Below are 18934 nucleotides of genomic sequence, written 5' to 3'. Positions count from 1 at the left end.
TGGCTTGGCCAATTTTTTTTTGTCAGTTTTTCCAAGAGGTGTGATCTCTGGAGCATCAGTTATAACCTGTCTTGGGCATATATATTATCTTTCCAAGGAGGTCAGGTAAGTGCTTCGAAATTTTCCCCAGAGCCAAGAGCTTCCTCAACATACAGTCGTGGCCAAAGATATTGGCACCCTTACACTTTAAAAAAAAAAAACTAACAATTTTCTATAAAAATAAGTTGAAATTGACAAACATATTTCATCTCCACAATTCTTTATTTTCACAATTCTTTATGTTAATATTACAGAACCTTTCTTTTTGATTCAGAACTCAATATATCATTTTAAAATCAGAAAATAAAAAGACATGGCATTGACAAAATTATTGACACCCGAGACTTAACATTTGGTAGCACAGACTTTGGACAAAATAACTGCAGTCAAGCGCTTCCTTTAGACATGAATGAGCTTCCTACACCATTCTACTGGCAGTTTGGCCCTCTCTTCTTGTGCAAACTGCTCCAGTTCTCCCAGATTTGCAGGGTGCCTTCTCCCTACTGTTGTTTTCAGATCTCCCCACAGGTGTTCAATGGGATTTAGATCTGGACTCACTTCTGGCCACTTCAGAACAATCCAGCATTTTGTCTTGAACCATTCCTGGGTGCTTTTAAAAGTCTGTTTGGGGTCATTTTCCTGCTGCAAGACCATGCCCTTCGGTGGAGACCCAGCTTTGACACTGGGTTCAACATTGCGCTCCAAAATACCTTGGTAATCTCCTGATTTCATGATTCCATACACACATTCAACGTACTCGGTGCCAGAGGCAGCACAGCAACCCCAAAACATCACTGAACCTCCTCCATGTTTGACTGTAGGGAAGGTGTTCTTTTCTTTGAAGGCTTCATTTTGTTTTCTCTAAACATAGAGATGATGTGCTTTAACAAAAAGCTCTAATTTGGTCTCATCTGTCCACAGAACATTCTCCCAGAAGGATTTTGGCTTCGTTCAGATGTGTTTTGGAAAACTCCAGTTGGGCTTTCTCAGCAGTGGGGTCCACCTGGGTCTCCTACCATAAAACCCCCTTTCATTGAGTTGGCGACGGATGGTTGCAGTTGAAACTGTCGTACTTTGTCTGAAGGTGAGCTTGAATCTGTTTGGCAGTTGATTGAGGTGCTTTCTCCACCATTGAAACAATCCTTCGCTGCCTTGCGGCCATGTCCAGGGAGGTTGGCAACAGTGCCATGGGCCTTAAACGTCCTGATAACATTGCGTACGGTAGACACGGGAACATCAAGGTCTCTGGAGATGGACTAGTAGCCTTGAGATTGCCCATGCTTGGCTATAATCTTGTGTCTGACCTCCTCAGACAATTCTCTGGTTTTCTTTCTTTTCTCCATGCTCATTGCGGTACACACAGTGACACAAAACAGCAGAATGACTCCTTTTCTCTATTCAAACTGGTTCACCGAGTGATTTTTATATTGCAGGCACCTGCAACTCACCACAGGTGAGTTCAATTCCAAAGTAAAGCAGAACCACCTGCTTGAAATCTAATTATTCTTAACGACTTCTAAAAGGTGCTGATATTGGCTGGGCCATTTTAGGATTTCTGTGTGGATTAAGCTAAGATTTAGTAATTTTTTCAGCTTTTTTTGTTTTGTTCCACTGCAAACTAAAGAAATACATATCTGGATACCAAAAGATTTTTTTAATTTCAACAATTTTCTGGAAGAAATGGTTCATTGTTTGAAAAAAGTGCAAGGGTGCCAATATTTTTGACCACGACTGTAATAGTATACAAGCTGATATATTTGTTTATTCAACTCAAGCTCATGGAAAAGCTGGAACACTGAACGGATCAGGACGCAACAGTACAAAAGGAACAGTCGAAAGAGGGGAGAAACACTAATAGAGTTGAAGGACAAAATTGAGAGGACTTGGACAAATAATGAATTGGGGAAGGAATGGGGGACAGGAAGGGATGCATGGGGTGGACAAGATGGATACAGAAGCAAACTCTCAGGAAGGAAAAAACTGGAAATTTGGCAGGGGGTAGATTTGTACATCAAGGATATGGGTTAACGGTGGTAGAAAAGATCATGGTTTTGGATTGGGGATGATCCTTGCAGATGGTGGACTTGAAGACCTGAAGGGAAGAATGAAATTGAAGTGGATGTGGAAATTGGTTGAATAGGCAGGAAAAAAAGAGTAACGAATGAGTAGTGGTGAGCAGTGATTCTGGATTTTGGCAGTTTCACCAGAAGAGGGTTGCTGGTAGACCTTGTGCCCGTTGTCGGAACTTGGGGGGCAAGGGGCAGTGTGTGAGGGGGTACAAAGCACGAAAAGAGCAGAGGGTGCAAGACCAGAAAGGGGGTGGAAGAAGACAGAAAAACCACCGACCTGTCTGCGATGGGAAAGAGAAAAGCCAATAGACTCAGCTTTATCTCGGGAGATTCCAATTATCTGGAAGGTCTTGGTTTCCACGCCATCAAGCTGAGCAAAGTCTGAGGCAGGGGCACCAGCCCAGAGAGGAGTGCAGTACTTCATGAATCTGGTGGTAAAGGCCTTCATCCGGAGACGTCATAGAACATGGCTCTCTTCTGTGGACTGGTGCGGCTTCTTTCCCATCGAGCATACAGCCAAAGCAACAATGAAATGGCTTCAGAAGAAGAACATGGAAGTCCTTGAGTAGCCCAGCTAAGGCCGAGACCTGAATCCCATTGAGAATCTGTGGAAAGACTTGAAGATTGCTGTTCACCGACTCTCCCCATCCAACTTGACAGCTTGAGCAAATCTGCAAGGAAGAATGGGAGAAACTCCCCAAACTCCCTGGATATGCAAAGCTGATGCAGACATGCCCAAGAAGACTCAAAGCTGTAATCATTGACAAAGGCGCTTGTACGAAGTATTGACTCAGAGGGTTGAATACTTTTGTAAATTAGATATGTCTGTATTACATTTCTAATTATGTTGTAAAAATTTCTAAAAATAAAATTTCACTGACATTATGGGTTAGATCAGTGACAAAAAATCTCAATTTAATCCATTTTAAATTCAGGCAGTAACACAACAAAATGTGAAAAAATCCAAGGAGTGTGACTACTTTCTGAAGGCACTGTATACTGTAATCAGCAAGTCCTAACTCAAAGGTGATGAGGTCCTCACACAAAGCAATAATTTCCTGCATGTGAAGCCAAGTAATCACATAGTTGTGATCTTCCTCTTCAACAGTCTTTAAGGCACCAGTGATAACATAAGCATTGTTTATGAATGATGATCAGAAACATCATAAGACCTTGCAAATGGCAATTTAGGAGTTACAGTCTGACTCGGTGACCGTGATGCAAACTTTGGGCTGGACTTTAGAGTTGGGACTGCAGGCAAAGTGGAAACTGGAACAGCTGGCAGGGAGCTAGCGTTTGCAGAGCATTTCATACAAGAAGTGCATTTTTGAGGGTTGGTCTCAGTTGAAATGCCTGCTTGAGAACCCGTCCTAGGGGCCATCGGTATTTCTGCAGCCAATCTCGAGGAGACATTTGTCCCAGAGTTATGTGCATTGCAGGTGGGTCGCTGCAGGTCCAATGCAGCAAACAGTGGACAGCCAACGTCTACAGGTAATGTCTCACATTGCACATAATCATGAAGCTGGCTGTGGAGCTCCAATGTGAAGGTCAAAGAGCCCTGTGGTTCACAAAATGACAGGATAGAATAAATAATGATCAAAGGACAACTCATGAAAACATCGCTTCAAAAATGTCCCCATTCTATAAGAAATCACAAAGCAACGATGATCAGTTGCAGAACACATTAAGAACCATTGTATTGAATTTATCATCTTAGCAAGAGCACCATTAAAGTGATTTCATTAAGAAAGCAATAATCATTTACCATCAATTGAAGTGAAAATATATTTTTTAAGAAGTGATGTGAAAAACATCACAGCTGTAAAATAATATTTTCATTTGGCATGGGGATCCCCCCTTCCTTCGGATCTTCACCAAAATCGAATCGATTATTCCTTGTCACACACCCAACCTGTTCAAGTTCGTTGGAATTCTTCCATAACTATTTGAGATATCATGCCATATATAGTTTTTGGCCCTATCTCTCAATGGTGAAGAATCATTTAAAATATTCTATTATCCGGATCCAGATCATGACCAAAAGTAGGCATTGCTGTCCTTGGCCAGTCACTACATACACAAAATATTTCAGAACGATTGCTTCAAAATTATGGACAAAATTTGCGCGACAGACGCGGTAGACCAACATACTTGGCAAAATAATTTTGCCAAGTAACAAACAGACAGACAGGTGAAAATAACCTCCATCCACCTTCCGTGGCAGAGGTAATTAGGAAAAGTATCCGTCCCCAGTGACAGGAAAAGTTGAAGTTAATTTATCAATTTGAATTATTTCACTGGACTTAAAAAAAAAGGTTAATTGTGTTGCACTCCAGGTTTCACTCGGAGCCAAAGCTCTGAGCTACTTATACCACCCACCGTAAAATGGTGGTACAAAGCGGGCGGCAGAGGTTTAATTTGTCTTAAAAGAGGGCAGAGGGAGAAAATATGCTGCTTTAGAAATAAAATTTGGCAACAACATTATTCACGCCTGTTCTCCCATCATTTCAAAAGTGAATGTTGAGATTTTCAAATGCAACACGGAAAGCGGCTGCTGCCATAAACGGGAGACAAACAAACGCATGGACATAATGGATGACTTTTCTTTGAAGTAACTTCAACACAGAAATAGACCATTCGGCCCATCAAGCTTGCACAATGTATTTTTTGTTTTTAATCCATGGTCTTGTCTTGTGGAAGAGCTAAGACAAAGAACAGATCAAAAACACAACATAACAAAGAGAACATCAGTAGACATCTCTTTCACGAGCCTCGATTCAGTATACAAAAAAAAATACAAAAAAACAAAAAACAGGGGAAACCCCAACAGCAGGGAGGAGGGAGAAGATAGACTGAGACGGAAAAACAAGGAATGCAGGCAACAATAAGGTAGGGGGAAACGCAAGAGGGGAGAGCAGGACAAGATGGATACATAAGCAAAATTTTGGGAGGGGTGTGGGATGGATTAACGGGTGGAGAAGACATCATAGCTTTGGATGGGTTATGACCTGAGATGGTGGTGAACAGCTGTATTGAAGACCTGGAGAGAAGAATTGGATCAAATAGAGTGTGGAAGGCTGTTCCACAGGCAGGAAAAGAGATATAAATGAGTGGAGGTAAGCAGTGGTTCTGGATTTAGGCAGCTTCAATAGGAGGGGGTTTCTTGTGGACAGCTTGCGTCCAGCAGATACTTAGGGGAGCGGGGGAAAGGACAGAGGGTGCAACATCAGAAATGAGGTGGAAGAAGAGAGAGAGACCAGCAACCTGTCGGCAATGGCAAAGTGATATGCCCATAGACTCAGCTTCATCATGAGGGATTCAAATGATCTTTAAAGCCTTGTTTTCCATGGCATTAAGCTGAGCAAGATATGAGGCAGGGGAGCCAGCCCAGAGGGGAGAGCAGTACTCCATTAAACTGTGGATGAAGGCCTTGTAGGTGGATAGAAGCCCAGGTGTGCCAAGGAAGGTCTTGGCACAACGGATGCCCAGTTGGTGTCTGACTTTGGAGGCCAACTTTGAAATATGGCTCACCCAAGAGAGATCATGGCTGAAAGTGAGACCCAAGAGTTTGAGTGAATGAACCTCTGAGACGGATGTTCAGAAAGCAGATGGGAGGATTTGCGGAAAGGTCCTTTCAGAGAGACAGAGACAGAGACAGAGACAGAGAGAGAGAGAGAGAGAGAGAGAGAGAGAGAGAGAGATTTCTCAGGATTTAAAGACATGTTCCAAGTGTTTGACCAGATTGTGATTTTGTCAAGGTCTGAGGAGAGGTAAGAGGATACTGCCTACTTGTCAGAATGATGAGGGATGTCACGGCAGAGAGTAGAGTCATCAGCAAAGAGATAAAGCTGATTTTCCAGAGAGTCAGAGATCATTGATGAAGATTCAGAATAGGATGGGGCCTAGAACACTGCATTGGGGTACTCCATCCTTGACAGGGAGAAGAGAAGAAAGGATTCCGTTGAGAAACATGTCTATGAGAGTAGAAGAAGTCAGTAATCAGAGTGAAGTTGGATTTAGATTCCATAGGCAGACAGTCTGGAGAGTAAGACAGGATGCCAGACTGTGTCACACAGCGTCGGCGCCACCGAAGCAGCTTCCTGAGCAAGGGTTATACCGAGTGGCTTGCCATTGTCTTCCCAGCAGTAGTTCAGGCAGGAATTTATAATTTGGCCATGGTGCGGCCGATAGCTCACCTTCTCTTCGCGAATTTGCAAAGGACACCGTGGGGATCTTTAACATCCACCAACTAATGCCAGTAGACAGGATGCCCAGTTTAACGTCCATCGGAGGGACGGCACAAGCATTGATGACTTAGTCTGTGAAAACCAGGATAACAGTTTATAGCTGGGCCGAGATTTGAACCCTGGCTAGCCAGCTTAGAGGTGAGTGTGTGTATCTCGAAGCCATCCTGTCAACGATTCTATGTTGTATCTATATGTTTAAAATGTATCTCGTTTGGTATCATGTTCTTCTTCTTTTTGAATGTTGAGCTTTGCCTGCGTGCAGAGCTTTTCAAACGTAGGGTGAGAAGCAGCCGCCGGAAACAGGAGAGTTAAACATGCGAACACACAAATGTACGGACAGACACCACATTTTGCATTAGAGAATGGATTGACAGACACATATGATATGTGGGATTTTAATCCGAGTTCCTAATAATGAGCCAAGAGTTTAGAAGAGAATGATATTTGGCAAACACTGTTAAAAATGGATTATTATAAAAGCATTTAACAAGGTTTATGGGTAATGAAAATAACTGACAACCATTAAGGGCATCTCAAAGGATTGGACAATGCGTGCAAAATAGTGGCCTTGGTTTGCTGCACTAGACTGTCATTCACTGACCGTTCTTCTCTTAAAGGTAAACCACAGAACCAAAAAGCCAATTCAGCATCACAAATATAACAAATGCAACTGCCAAGTATTACCTGTAGTGCCTGCAGGCCTGAAAGTCGGGTGTACACACAGTTTTGAGGAAAGGTATGTGCCGAAAGCACAGGGCTTCCAGAGTCTTCAATGCTCTCGCGGTTCACGGCTTTTGGATCCACATTAAGTTCCTGTTGGCCACACGTTAGCAATTCCAAAAGAACATGGTCAAGATGATATAAGCAGATGAAGAACCACAACCAGGACAGTCATTAAATCCATGCTACATTAGTCATGATTGCAAGTCAAAAATAAAATAAATAAATGAATACCAATCACCAAGCCGATCTGTATACAAATCAGATTTTGGAATGCCTATGACATATTAGCTTGAATTCTCAATTTACCTGTCATATAAACTTTACAACTTTGAGATTATGAGGATGACAAGGTCAAAAATCGCAGCGCGCCCATTTTCGAAAAGAACCTTCCTCTACCCAACCCCAACACACACTGCAAAAATGAATTTAATCGGACAAGCCATTCTGCTCGAAATTTACAGAAACTAATTTCAAGATGGCTGCCGTGGCGGCCATATTGAAAATCGCAGCGCGCCCATTTTCGAAAGAAACCTTCCTCTACTCAACCCCAACACACACTGCAAAAATGGATTTAATCGGACAAGCCGTTCTGCTCGAAATTGACGGAAACCAAAAGTTGACGGACGCCCGGATGGCTGCCGTGGTGGCCATATTGAAAATCGCAGCGCGCCCATTTTCGAAAGGAACCTTCCTCTACCCAACCCCAACACTCACTGCAAAAATGGATTTAATCGGACAAGCCGTTCTGCTCGAAATTGACGGAAACCAAAAGTTGACGGACGCCCGGATGGCTGCCGTGGTGGCCATATTGAAAATCGCAGCGCGCCCATTTTCGAAAAGGACCTTCCCTCTACTCAACCCCAACACACACTGCAAAAATGAATTTAATCGGACAAGCCATTCTGCTCGAAATTGACGGAAACCAATTTCAAGATGGCTGCCGTGGCGGCCATATTGAAAACCGCAGCGCGCCCATTTTCGAAAGGAACCTTCCTCTACTCAACCCCAACACACACTGCAAAAATGGATTTAATCGGATAAGCCGTTCTGCTCGAAATTGACGGAAACCAAAAGTTGACGGACGCCCGGACGACAATACCCCTTAGCCCAATGTGGGCTGAGGGGTGAAAAGTGACATCTATGTGAGGGGTGCAAAGTATCAATCCTGTCCGACCTGAAGCTGTGACCTCTAAAGGCCTCTTCCTCGAAATGCAACCACAATGGAGAAGATATTGCTTTGCATTAAATGGATTTCAGAGCCATCGCAGCACAAAAAGCCTACCATTGGAAGGTTTGTGAGGCAGATTGAAGAGGAGAGGGCACCCTGGGCCGGTCGCAGTACACGCAAAAAGACTACCAGCACATTGCTGAACTCCGCAGCAAAGCAGAGCCGTACTTGAGCACCAGATGGGAAGTCATGTTGTATGGGTGCTGGTAGCTCTGGTCAGACAGAGGAAGACAAAATAACTACTTTAGTGATATGAATTCAGGGAAATTAGCTGACAAAGCTTAGCCTAACTGCTTCCATTCAAATGAAGTATTTTAGTAGAGATGAAACCCCATTTGAAAGGTTAAAAAACGGCAAGTATACAAGTGAGAAATAAGTATAATTGAAAAAAAGTTCTATGACAATTGGTCAACTTGCATCCCAAATTAATTTAAAATAACCATCAATATCTCTCCGTTCTCAAGACCGAACTCTCTTATCTGTCTCCCTCTTCCAAATCCTGGTGGCGTCTGGTCAAATCCGTTTCTGGTGTTTGTTCCCCCTCCATCCCCTCCCTTACCTCAAACGGCTACACAGCTGACTCCGCACGTGAAAAAGCTGAATGCCTCAACTCTGTGTTTGCCTCTAAATCTTGTGTCCCAAACCCATCCCTCTCTGTACCCACCATACCCAGTCGTACCCTGCTGCTTCTGGACTCCGTGTCCTTTCCTCCTGACAAGGTGGAAAAGTTTCTGTCAACCCTCGACTCTGATTCTGCAACTGGACCCGACGGCATCAGCCCACGGGTCCTAAAATCCTGCTCTGCTGCTCTATCTCACCCTCTCTTTTGCTCAAGGTCAACTGCCATCTGCTTGGAAATCAGCCAACATCACCGCTTTGCACAAAAAAGGTGCAAAAACAGATCCTAGCAACTACAGACCAATCAGCCTTCTCCCAATTATCAGCAAAGTCATGGAATCCATCATTGCTTCTGATATGAAATCTTTCCTCTTCTCCAATGGCTTGATCTCTGATCATCAATTTGGTTTCAGACCAGGTCACTCTACTCTGGACATGCTGCTTCTGCTGTCTCAACAATGGATGGAGGTCCTCAATGCCAAACAGGAAATTAGAGCCGTCTCCCTCGACATATCACGTGCCTTCGACACGGTCTGGCACCCCGCTCTGCTCACCAAACTCTCCTCCTTTGGTATCCATGGAAATCTCCACGCATGGCTGGCGGACTTCCTCTCTAGTCGTCGTCAACGTGTGGCCCTGAATGGGTTTCTCTCATCTCCTCTTCCTGTTCAGGCTGGAGTTCCCCAAGGCAGTGTTCTGGGCCCCGTGCTTTTTCTGGTCTTCATCAATGATCTCTCTGACTCTCTCGAAAATCCTCTCTATCTCTTTGCTGATGACTCCACTCTCTGCCGCTCCATTCCTCTTCCCTCAGATCGGCAGTCTGCTGCCTCCTCACTCTCTGAAGACCTGGACAAAATCACAGACTGGTCAAACAAGTGGAACATGTCTTTCAATCCTGACAAATCTCACACTCTTACTATGTCTCTCCGAAAAGATCGACTGGACAACCCTCCCATCTACTTTCTCAACAATCCTCTCCAAGAAGTTCTGTCGCTCAAGATTTTGGGTCTCACTATCTGCCATGATCTTTCTTGGGAAAACCACATTTCCAAGCTGGCCTCCAAAGCCAGTCGCCGACTGGGCATCCTCCGTCGTGCGAAGTCCTTCCTCGGCACACCTGAGCTCCTCACCACATACAAGGCTTTCATCCGCAGCTCAATGGAATACTGTTCTCCCCTATGGGCCGGTGCTCCTGCCTCACACCTAGCTCGGCTTCACGCTGTTGAAACCAAAGCTTTCAGAATTATTGGAATCTCCCGCGATGAAGCTATCTCTGAGGGCCTTTCACTCACTCACCGCAGGCAGGTAGGTGGTCTTTCTGTCTTCTACCGACTCCTCTCCGGCCTTGCACCCCCAGCTCTCTCTGTGCTCTGTCCCCCAAATATTCCTACAGGTCGCACAAGATCTGCCAGCAACCCTCTGATGGTTAAACTGCCGAAATCTCGGCTCTCCGCTCACCTTCACTCTTTCATTCCTCTTTTCTCCCGCCTCTGGAACAAACTCCCTCACTCCCTTCAATCCCACTCCTCCCTCCAGGTCTTTAAAACAGCTGTTCACCACCATCTCTCATCTTCCCCCATCCAAAACCTTGATCTTTTCTACCCCCGCTAATTCACCCCAGATCCACCTTGTTTGAAATTCCAACTTCTTTCCTGGAAGTCCTGGCAGTGTCCATATGTTTTATACCTCTCCCACTGCCCCCTTCCCACGCCCCCCCCCCAAAGCCCTCACCCTCTCTCAGATCTCTCGATGTCTCCATGTCTCTCGGTCCCTGCTCTCAAATGTTGTGTTTGTGTCCTTCCCCCTCTCTCCCCATCTTGTCTACCGCTCCCTATGTTATGTTTTATGTGTCGGTTTGTCTTTCTGTGTGATTAATGTTCGCTCTTTCACGAGCCTCGATCTTGTATACAAAAAAAAAAAAAAAAAAAAAAAAAAAAAAAAAGGTACCTGAAGTGGACAAAAAAATGGAAACACCAATATAAAGTAACACAAGTCAGGAGACGACGATGGTTCACGAGCGAGCGGTATTCAATGACAAAGGACGGACTATAACCGAAACAGGCCCGGACAGGCCAGGCCTGGAAATGTCAAAACGAAGGTTACCGACCTTGAAATGAGATAGAAAATAATGTATAATCAGTTATGAGGTTAGTTAGCTACACAATACCGAAAATTCGGTGAAAAATGAAATGAAAATTAATTAATTAATTTTTTTTTAAAATGAAAATCGAGCTCCGTGGGGCCGGACACATGACATTGGCCTAACCAAATACCGAAACCCCTGTCAGATTCCACCAAACCCCTCAGAGAAGATGTAGCTTGAACTCGATTACCCCCTAAAAAGACATCTTTTTCGGGCGTGGCTCCGCCCACAATGGGCGCAATACGCCCACTTTATGTAGGACACAACTAGATCATGATATCAACCTCCCACCCAAGTTTCATCAAGATCGGATGACATCATCGGGTAGTTATGCTGCTGACAGACACACACACACACACACACACACACACACACACACACACACACACACACACACACACACACACACACACACACACACACACACACACACACACACACACACACACACACACAGTGGTCACTTGATACCTCGTGAACCAATAATAGGGCATTGGGCCACCACGTGCGGACAGTACGGCCTGTATGCGCCGTGGCATAGAGTCCACCAGCGGCTGGAATTCTGCAGTTAGGATGCATCACCATTCCTCCATTTGCTAGGACTTTCTGTGCATGCGCGCCGATCATTCTGGGCAGGATTACGTAATTTTGAAAGTCACGTATTAGGTAATTTGGACGACAGCTGAGAGAAATGTTGAAGTGTGTGAAAATATGGCACATACATGTTAAACTAATCAACAGCAGCTCAGCTGGTCCTTTGACTGGAGTATTTCGTTCTCTAAAGACATCTGGGCATTTAAAGTTTATGACTCTCCATTTTCAGCAATAATCCATGTATTACTCCTGAAAGGGCTAAAATTCCAAGAACAAACAACAATAGCTTATTAATGTGCACATGTGGTGTGTTCAACAGTTTGTCTTTGAATTTAATTGAAACACTTTCACACAAACACCATTTGACTAAATTAATTATCACACGCTTTCACAAAACAGTAGTTATACACATCAGTAAAGGTGGCATTTGATGAGTTGGATTTTTAGGGTGTTTTTAAAAATTGCTCTATAATGACTTTGTAGCTACGTGAAATGATCCCCGACCCCATTACCTAGTGAATGTAGGGAAGGGTTTTAGGTCCTCACAAAAAAATTGAAAAAAAAAATGTTTTATTCAAAATGTAAACAGGATTCTAACAGCACCGGACAAAGCTGAGTACCCCTGCTAGTTTTATATAAAGAAGTGTATTTTAATTATCGTACTTGAAAATTTGTCCATATGCAACAAATTTGTATCTGCAAGACAAGTGTGATGTATCCAGATATAAAGGTTTCAGTCCAGCATCTGCTTTAGTCAATTAGGGTACAGCAATTAGACCATTTGTTCGGCCTAGTGAGCCAGCAAATAGTAAAATGAAGGAGAGTAAAAAAGAGACAAAAAAACCCAACACCTTAAGGTCTCAAAGAATTGTTGATAGGGAGACCAGCGTAGAGAGCCCATTAAAACAGGGAGGTCAGATTGCTTACCATGTGCTCTAGCCCAACGCTGGTAGATGGAGCTAGACGAGCTTGGCTGTTGCGGTGCTACGGGATCTGTGAGTGAACGCCGTTCAGAGAGATTGCTGCGAATCTCAAGTGCTTGCCGACCACGAGCCAGTGGAGATTGTCCCATGTCTGATGGTTACAATTAATAGGTTGACTTTATCTTGGATTTATTCAGTACATTCAATTTTTTCTTGGACGAGCAAAATCACAGGCATCAGCAATGTGTGTGAACGAGGCCAAGGCACAGGCCTCTCTGGTATAATACTGCAGAGAAATTGGATACTATTTAGCCCTCTGTTATCTCTCATTTAGCTTTATACTACCTACTCTTGGGCAGGACAAATAAATATAATGTATGAGATTTGAACTTGATTTCCATCACGAGCCATCTGTGTATATGGGAACATGAAACAGGCCAACACCATCTGTTGAATTTCATTCCGAAATTAAATCGTTTTCTCTTCTTTTCAGTAATTCAAGGCAGAGGCTTATTGCCACCATGTTTAATCTGATGTCCAAATTCGATTTTAAAAAAAGAAGTTTTTCATGGACAAAGTCTCGGCTCATGGAAGAGTAGGAAGTTAATATGATTGGAAGGAAGGAATAAAGAAAGTCTATCTAGGCAGTGGGAAAAGGAGGATGTAGTAAGGGAATGAATCAATAATGAAAAAGTGGTGAGAGAGAGAGAGAGAAAGGAGAAAGGGGAGGGAGACGGGAGAGAGAGAAGAGACCGAGCAGAATTGGAAAGATGGAGGGAGATGAGGAGGGAGAGGCGAGATATGAGGGAGAGGCAAGAGATGAGGGAGAGGAGAGAGATGAGGGAGAGGAGGGAAAGGAGGGAGAGGCCAAGAGATAGAGGAGAGAGAGGAGACTGAGCAGAGTTGGAAAAATGGTGGGAGAGAAGAGAGGTGAGGGGATTGGTATGTGTGCCACAAAGTGTCTTGTGGGTGGAGTTTGTTTATGTGTAGAGGTTTTCGTGTTTTTGTGTGGTCGGGAGAATGGAGAATGAATTGTGGAAGTGTGATTATTGAAATGTGTTTTGAAATGTGAATGGGGATTTCACATGTAAGCAGGCCATGGCAGTATCTTTTTGTGACATCTTTTTATGGAAATATGTGGTTGAGAATTGAATGGCAACGGGGGAGGAATTTTTTTTGTGGATTTTGTGGGTGGGGAAGGTGTGTGTCCCCGCAGGTACGGATCAAGCTCTGGAGGCGCGGTGACTGTGGCCCCCTCTGCGGTAATTGCCCCTGGCAGCCAGTGGTGTCTGGAAATTGGGAGCTCGTCGGAGTGGGGTCTGTTTGGGCGTCCTGCGGTATGGAGACCCTCGGCGACCCGTGAGGCTGTGTGAAAGCCTGAGGTGACGAAGCCTGGTGTGGAGACCTCCCCGGTGGGACGACAGCATAAGGAGCTGTTTGGCTGTCAGGGGGCCAAGAGTTAAAGGGGGTGTGGGGGGTGTGGGGGGCGGGAGGTGAAGAAGTCGTAAGTCGGGCGACTTGTTTTTGGACTGCGGGCACCACAGCCTGAAGCGCCCCCACCATCTTGCTTGTACAGTACCTCCCCGCTGCCTAGTAGCAATGCACACACATGTGTAATGACATCTATGCCATGGTCTTTCAGGGGGGTGAAATACGTGCTTTGGTAATTTTGTGCTTTGATGATTTTTGAAACGTGTGTGAATGGTTATGGGATTTGTGTGAGTGAATGTGGGCGAAATCCACCAAGCCATGTCACTCACCTGTAACACCAGGACAGGGTCCGTGGAAATTTGGGGTACATTGGGATGGCCCCGCAGGTAATGTTGGGTATTGTGGCATCCACCGGGGGACGTGGTCTGTAGGAAGGGGTTACATTCATGTTTTTGAATTTTTGCATTTTTGATGGTTAAGTTTTGTGGTTAAGGTCGGTGTTTGTGTGCTTTGTTGATTTTCTTCCTGCCCCAGGAGTTAGGAGCAAGGACTTCAAGTTTTGTACATAGTTGCATTGTTGCTTAAGGGGGTAGAACGTTAAGGAGAATAGGTAAGTAGCTACAGCTGCTTCTCACAGCCCTCCTGATTTCTTTCATGGGCTAATTAAGTGTGAGTCGGTAAGTGGTAAGACTGGGATGGTAGCGCCTGCAATGAACCTTGGGGGGAGAGGGGGAGGGCTGTGTTACGTTTGTAGGGGGTAGACAATGATTACCCTTAGAGCCAGGTAGTGTGTATAGATTAGTGTGCTCTGACTGTCGTGGTGAAGAAGAACCATCTCGAAGTACCATAAGTAGGGAGATTTGTGTAGACCAAACTGATGTGTAAGCTTGTATCTTCGTCCCCATCAGAGTGGGGCTTGTTAATTAGCGAGGGATTATGGGTAAATTAATCCCCTGTGTGTCGTTGCCTCTGTAATTTCTCCTTTGTTCCTTTTGACACTGCATTAAACATCCAGCCAGAATCGTGCATTTAAACACACTAATTAATAAAAACCACCAGAAACCATGCATCAACCACTACCGCTAACAACCCCAACTTGGTAAGCGCAGAGGGCCGTGGAAACACACCCAAAGAGCAGTCATTGGTCAAAGGATGATTGACTGGAATGACTGGTGAGATGGAACTCGCTGATAGGAGCAGAGACGGAGGCGTGGCGAGATGACGTCAGAGCAGCGGATACAAAATAGTTGGAGCGGCGGACATCTTCCTTCTCTTTCTGGATGCCATAACATACGGTTGTGGACCAATATTTTCTCCTCTTGAGCCTTATTGTTTTGGAACTGTTGGTGAACGGTCGCTGCTGCTCTTGCGCCTTCTCGTTTTGGGCTTTGGGTCACATTTTGGTCTCTCCCAGAATCGACATTTTGTCTGTCGGCATCGACATCTTCTCACCCCTTCTTTGTTGGACACCATCGCGAGCGATCGTGTGCCAACACCTTACTAGTGGCTGTGAAGAGGAAGAGCCACAGACTGAGAACCGCGGGTTTCCAAACAGGAACGGCGAGTGGACAGGCGCTGCCCGTTCGGCTCGCGCGCGCGGCCCGTAGTGAAACGAGGGCAGACTGAGGCCTTCTCCCTGCCAAGGCCGGAGCCGCATCCGGATTGCACTCCCGCGGGCCTGAGACAATTCCTGACCAGATTCGGGAGCCGCTCGCAGATAAGTGCCAACCACACCTTTTATTTTTGGCGATCATTCTTTTTCCCTTTCGTCTGTATTTGGATCTGTGTGTGGAGGCGTCCCAATTTAGGATTTAGCTTATCGTGCATTTTTTTTTGTTACCGGCATTTCTTTTAATAAAACCAGTATTTCTTGTACGTTTTAAACCTGTGTCGGTTGAGATTATTTATCCAGGTGTGAAGACTGCCGGTGGGATCCGTGAAGGTAAGCGCTCCGGCTTCTCCCCCCACTTGCCCCCATGCGTATTCTCCACTATATTTTGACTGAACGCCTCAGAGTATTAAGCATGTTTGGCATTCCGTTTCCTTCGACGATATTAATCACCAGGAACGCGACAATATGTACTGTATATGAATGTGTGAATTTGTAATTTATATAGGGGAGAGTTAGAGGGAGTATAAAAGATTGCAGGTTGATAGAGGATGACATGAAATGGTGGTGCACTGCAACCTTGAAACCACAGGGGAAAGAGTGGGGTTGCATCGTTTCAAAAGCATGGTTTTACAAGTGTGGGTTAGCTTTTTCGTGAGCCTTTATAGTTTATACCCCGCATAATGAAATATGTACTTGTAAAAACAAATACCAAAGCAAAACGGCAGCACTGTCATTTGTTTAACCTTTGTAGCATCATACGATAAAACCCCTTTACACAATGGTTGAGCAATGCAGCCACTTTGAAATGGCAGAAGAGGTTAATAAACATGCCAGTGAAGGATACATTCAAGAACTAGCAAATTGGTTAAAATGCTGCTTCAATTGTATTTAAATGCCAAAAATGGCCAAAAAAGTAACCTTGGTAAGGCAGGATTCCAACTGAGGTACGAGGGGGAAAAAAAAACAAAAAAAAAAACTGAAGATGTAAAAGAAGGAAAAAACAGACAACTTTAAACGTTTATCACATACCTTCAGCAACACGATCCAGCAAAACAGACACCTTTTCAGTTTCGAGGAGACGCTTCTTAAGAAACTGCATAAACAAGCCATTGTTTAATCGTGGGCCAGGTCTCTCCACTTCGTAAGCCTCTGCATCTTGGCACCTGTTATGCACACGTGGGAGTCGCATGATGAAAAAGTGTGGAGACAGACTCAGTAATAAAATGGGGGGGATTGGAAAAAAGGGACATTTGTTGTGACAGAAAAGGCATGACAGAAAGGAAATTTATTTCTAGCCCTCAAGAAAAATAAAAAATATTGTTTCCTACTCTCTCCACCTCATCCCTCTCCACCTCATCCCTCCTCTCCTACCTCCTACGAGTTTTTATATCAAACATTCTTGTATTAAGCTACAATTTAGCTTATGTATCATCTCTAAGCAATATAACAATTCACTGAATAATCATTGTTACCCCGCACACACAAAGCGAGAGGTTAAGCAATTGGTTCATGTCTGTCCGTAAGTCTGTCTGTCTGTCTGTCTGTCTGTCTGATCAGTTTATAATAGAGGAACAACTGATTTAAATCAAATGTTATATTTTGAACATGAATATGAAGACAAGTTTGCCGTTTTACCGTACTATGGCTCAGAATCTGTCCCAACTGCACATCCACAGAGATAAGTGATATATTTTACTGTCTGCCTGCGTGGCAGCCAAACAAAATTGAAAATCACTTTTTCATAAAATAGAAAAATTGGACAGGTAATAAAATATATCATTCATGCCTTGGGGTGTCGAGGGGAGGGGGGGGGGGGGGGAGGGGGTCGCCGCCTCAGGGCCCCAGGTCTGTTGAGGGGCCCAAGCTTCTCCTGTAATTTGTTTCAAACAGTACAGTGAACCCCTCATCAGCTAATCCTCATTTCCTCATTGTTACATTTAAACCCAGAAGCTGATTTTGCTTTCCTTGCCGTAAACGAAATATTTGCCGCTGTTAATTGGATAGTTTCAAACTTTACATTAAATGGTTATTAACCAGAAATGTGCATTACAAAGAAATGGGTTTGTATCCTCTTTGTCCAAAAAAAATATTAACCATCTTCGCACGTATTTTTTTGCCAATTTTATGGAGAAAGTGTTCAACAGTTGAGGGTGCGAATTGACTCGATTGGTCCAAATGTCCCGCCATCTGATTTATTTTCGATCAAAATAAAAGTGACCATTTGTTTGTTTTTTTGAAGTTTTTTTTTGTTTTCCATGAAAGAAAGTTCCTTAAGTTATAAAAGAGAGAAAGGGTGGGGGTGGGGGCCCTGAGGTTTTTTCTCGGGGCCCGTGCTGGCTCTCGACACACCTGTAATCATGCCTAAAAACTCATTTAAGCACCTTTATTCACTAAAGTCCATTGCAGCCTAGCTAGCGGTCTACCTAGAAGCCTAGCAAGTTGAGGCTTGGATCCATTAGTCTGTGGTTGACTTAAAAAGCATAGAATGCCTCAATGATGTCGGTTTCCTCCATATTTCTTTCAGTTTAGTGTTAAACAGTAATGACTTAAAAAAGGTAATCACATGTTGGAAAGAATTGAGTGAATTGTTTGTGGCTATAATAATTTTTACTCCCTGCAGATGTACCCCATGAAATGCCACAATAATCTATTTATATACCTCAAAGGTGGAAAAAAACATTGAGGCAGAGAGGCAAATTAAGTTTCTACATCCTCCGTCATGTGACCCCTAATCCCCTTGGCAAGTTTGGTTGAGATTGGTTAAGTAAAGACCGAATGTATCATGGTCAGACAGACAGACAGACAAGACAGACACCAAATTGCATATTTTAGTACGATTGAAAAGTGGCAAATGATATACTAACTCCCACAATGCTATCACAATTAAGGATTTGTTTCCAAGTGCCTTCAAGGTTTTATATTTACTCCCGCCAGGGAGTAATGCATTCGATCGTGTCCGTCCGTGTGTGTGTTCGTGTGTTTGTGAACAAGATATCTGGAAAAGTTCTGAACGGATTTGGATGAAAGTTGGTGGAATGATTGCCCTTGGGATAAGGAAGAATTGATTAGTTTTTGGTGAAGCTCAGGATATTATTCTGGATCCAGGATTATTTTTTTTCTGTTTTACTGCATTAAAGCTTTTATTCTTATTCTTAAATGATGTTTTTCTCCTCTAATTCCGAGGTATATCAAAATAAATTCTCTGACAGTTCGGGCCTACTTTCTTTTTCATTTATTGTTTTGGGGAGAGGGGATGTTAAACAAAACGTATTATTCCAACTTGACCCATGGCGGGAGTATGCGCTCT

General features: G+C 44.0%; 1 protein-coding gene across 3 annotated transcripts in view; it reads right to left on the bottom strand.

Annotated features, from left to right (window-relative positions):
• Nucleotides 1–242: 242 nt before the first annotated feature.
• LOC137421694 (mucosa-associated lymphoid tissue lymphoma translocation protein 1) overlaps nt 243–18934 on the bottom strand; it is an 89559-nt gene continuing 70867 nt past the window's right edge. For all 3 annotated transcript variants that reach the window (XM_068107989.2, XM_068107991.2, XM_068107990.2), the window contains exons 11-15: nt 16657–16790; nt 12589–12735; nt 8361–8518; nt 7040–7168; nt 243–3666 (exon numbers count right to left, since the gene is read on the bottom strand). In XM_068107989.2, coding sequence (XP_067964090.2) covers nt 3250–3666; nt 7040–7168; nt 8361–8518; nt 12589–12735; nt 16657–16790 — 985 coding nt within the window. In that variant the 3' untranslated portion in view covers nt 243–3249. The remainder of the gene's footprint in view (nt 3667–7039; nt 7169–8360; nt 8519–12588; nt 12736–16656; nt 16791–18934) is intronic.

Source organism: Myxine glutinosa, chromosome 2 (genome assembly GCF_964187855.1).
Source record: "Myxine glutinosa chromosome 2, kmMyxGlut1.1, whole genome shotgun sequence".
NCBI classification, from domain to species: Eukaryota; Metazoa; Chordata; class Myxini; order Myxiniformes; family Myxinidae; genus Myxine; species Myxine glutinosa.
The sequence above is the reverse complement of the archived record's forward strand: the minus strand, read 5'-3'. Positions and strand labels throughout refer to the sequence as shown.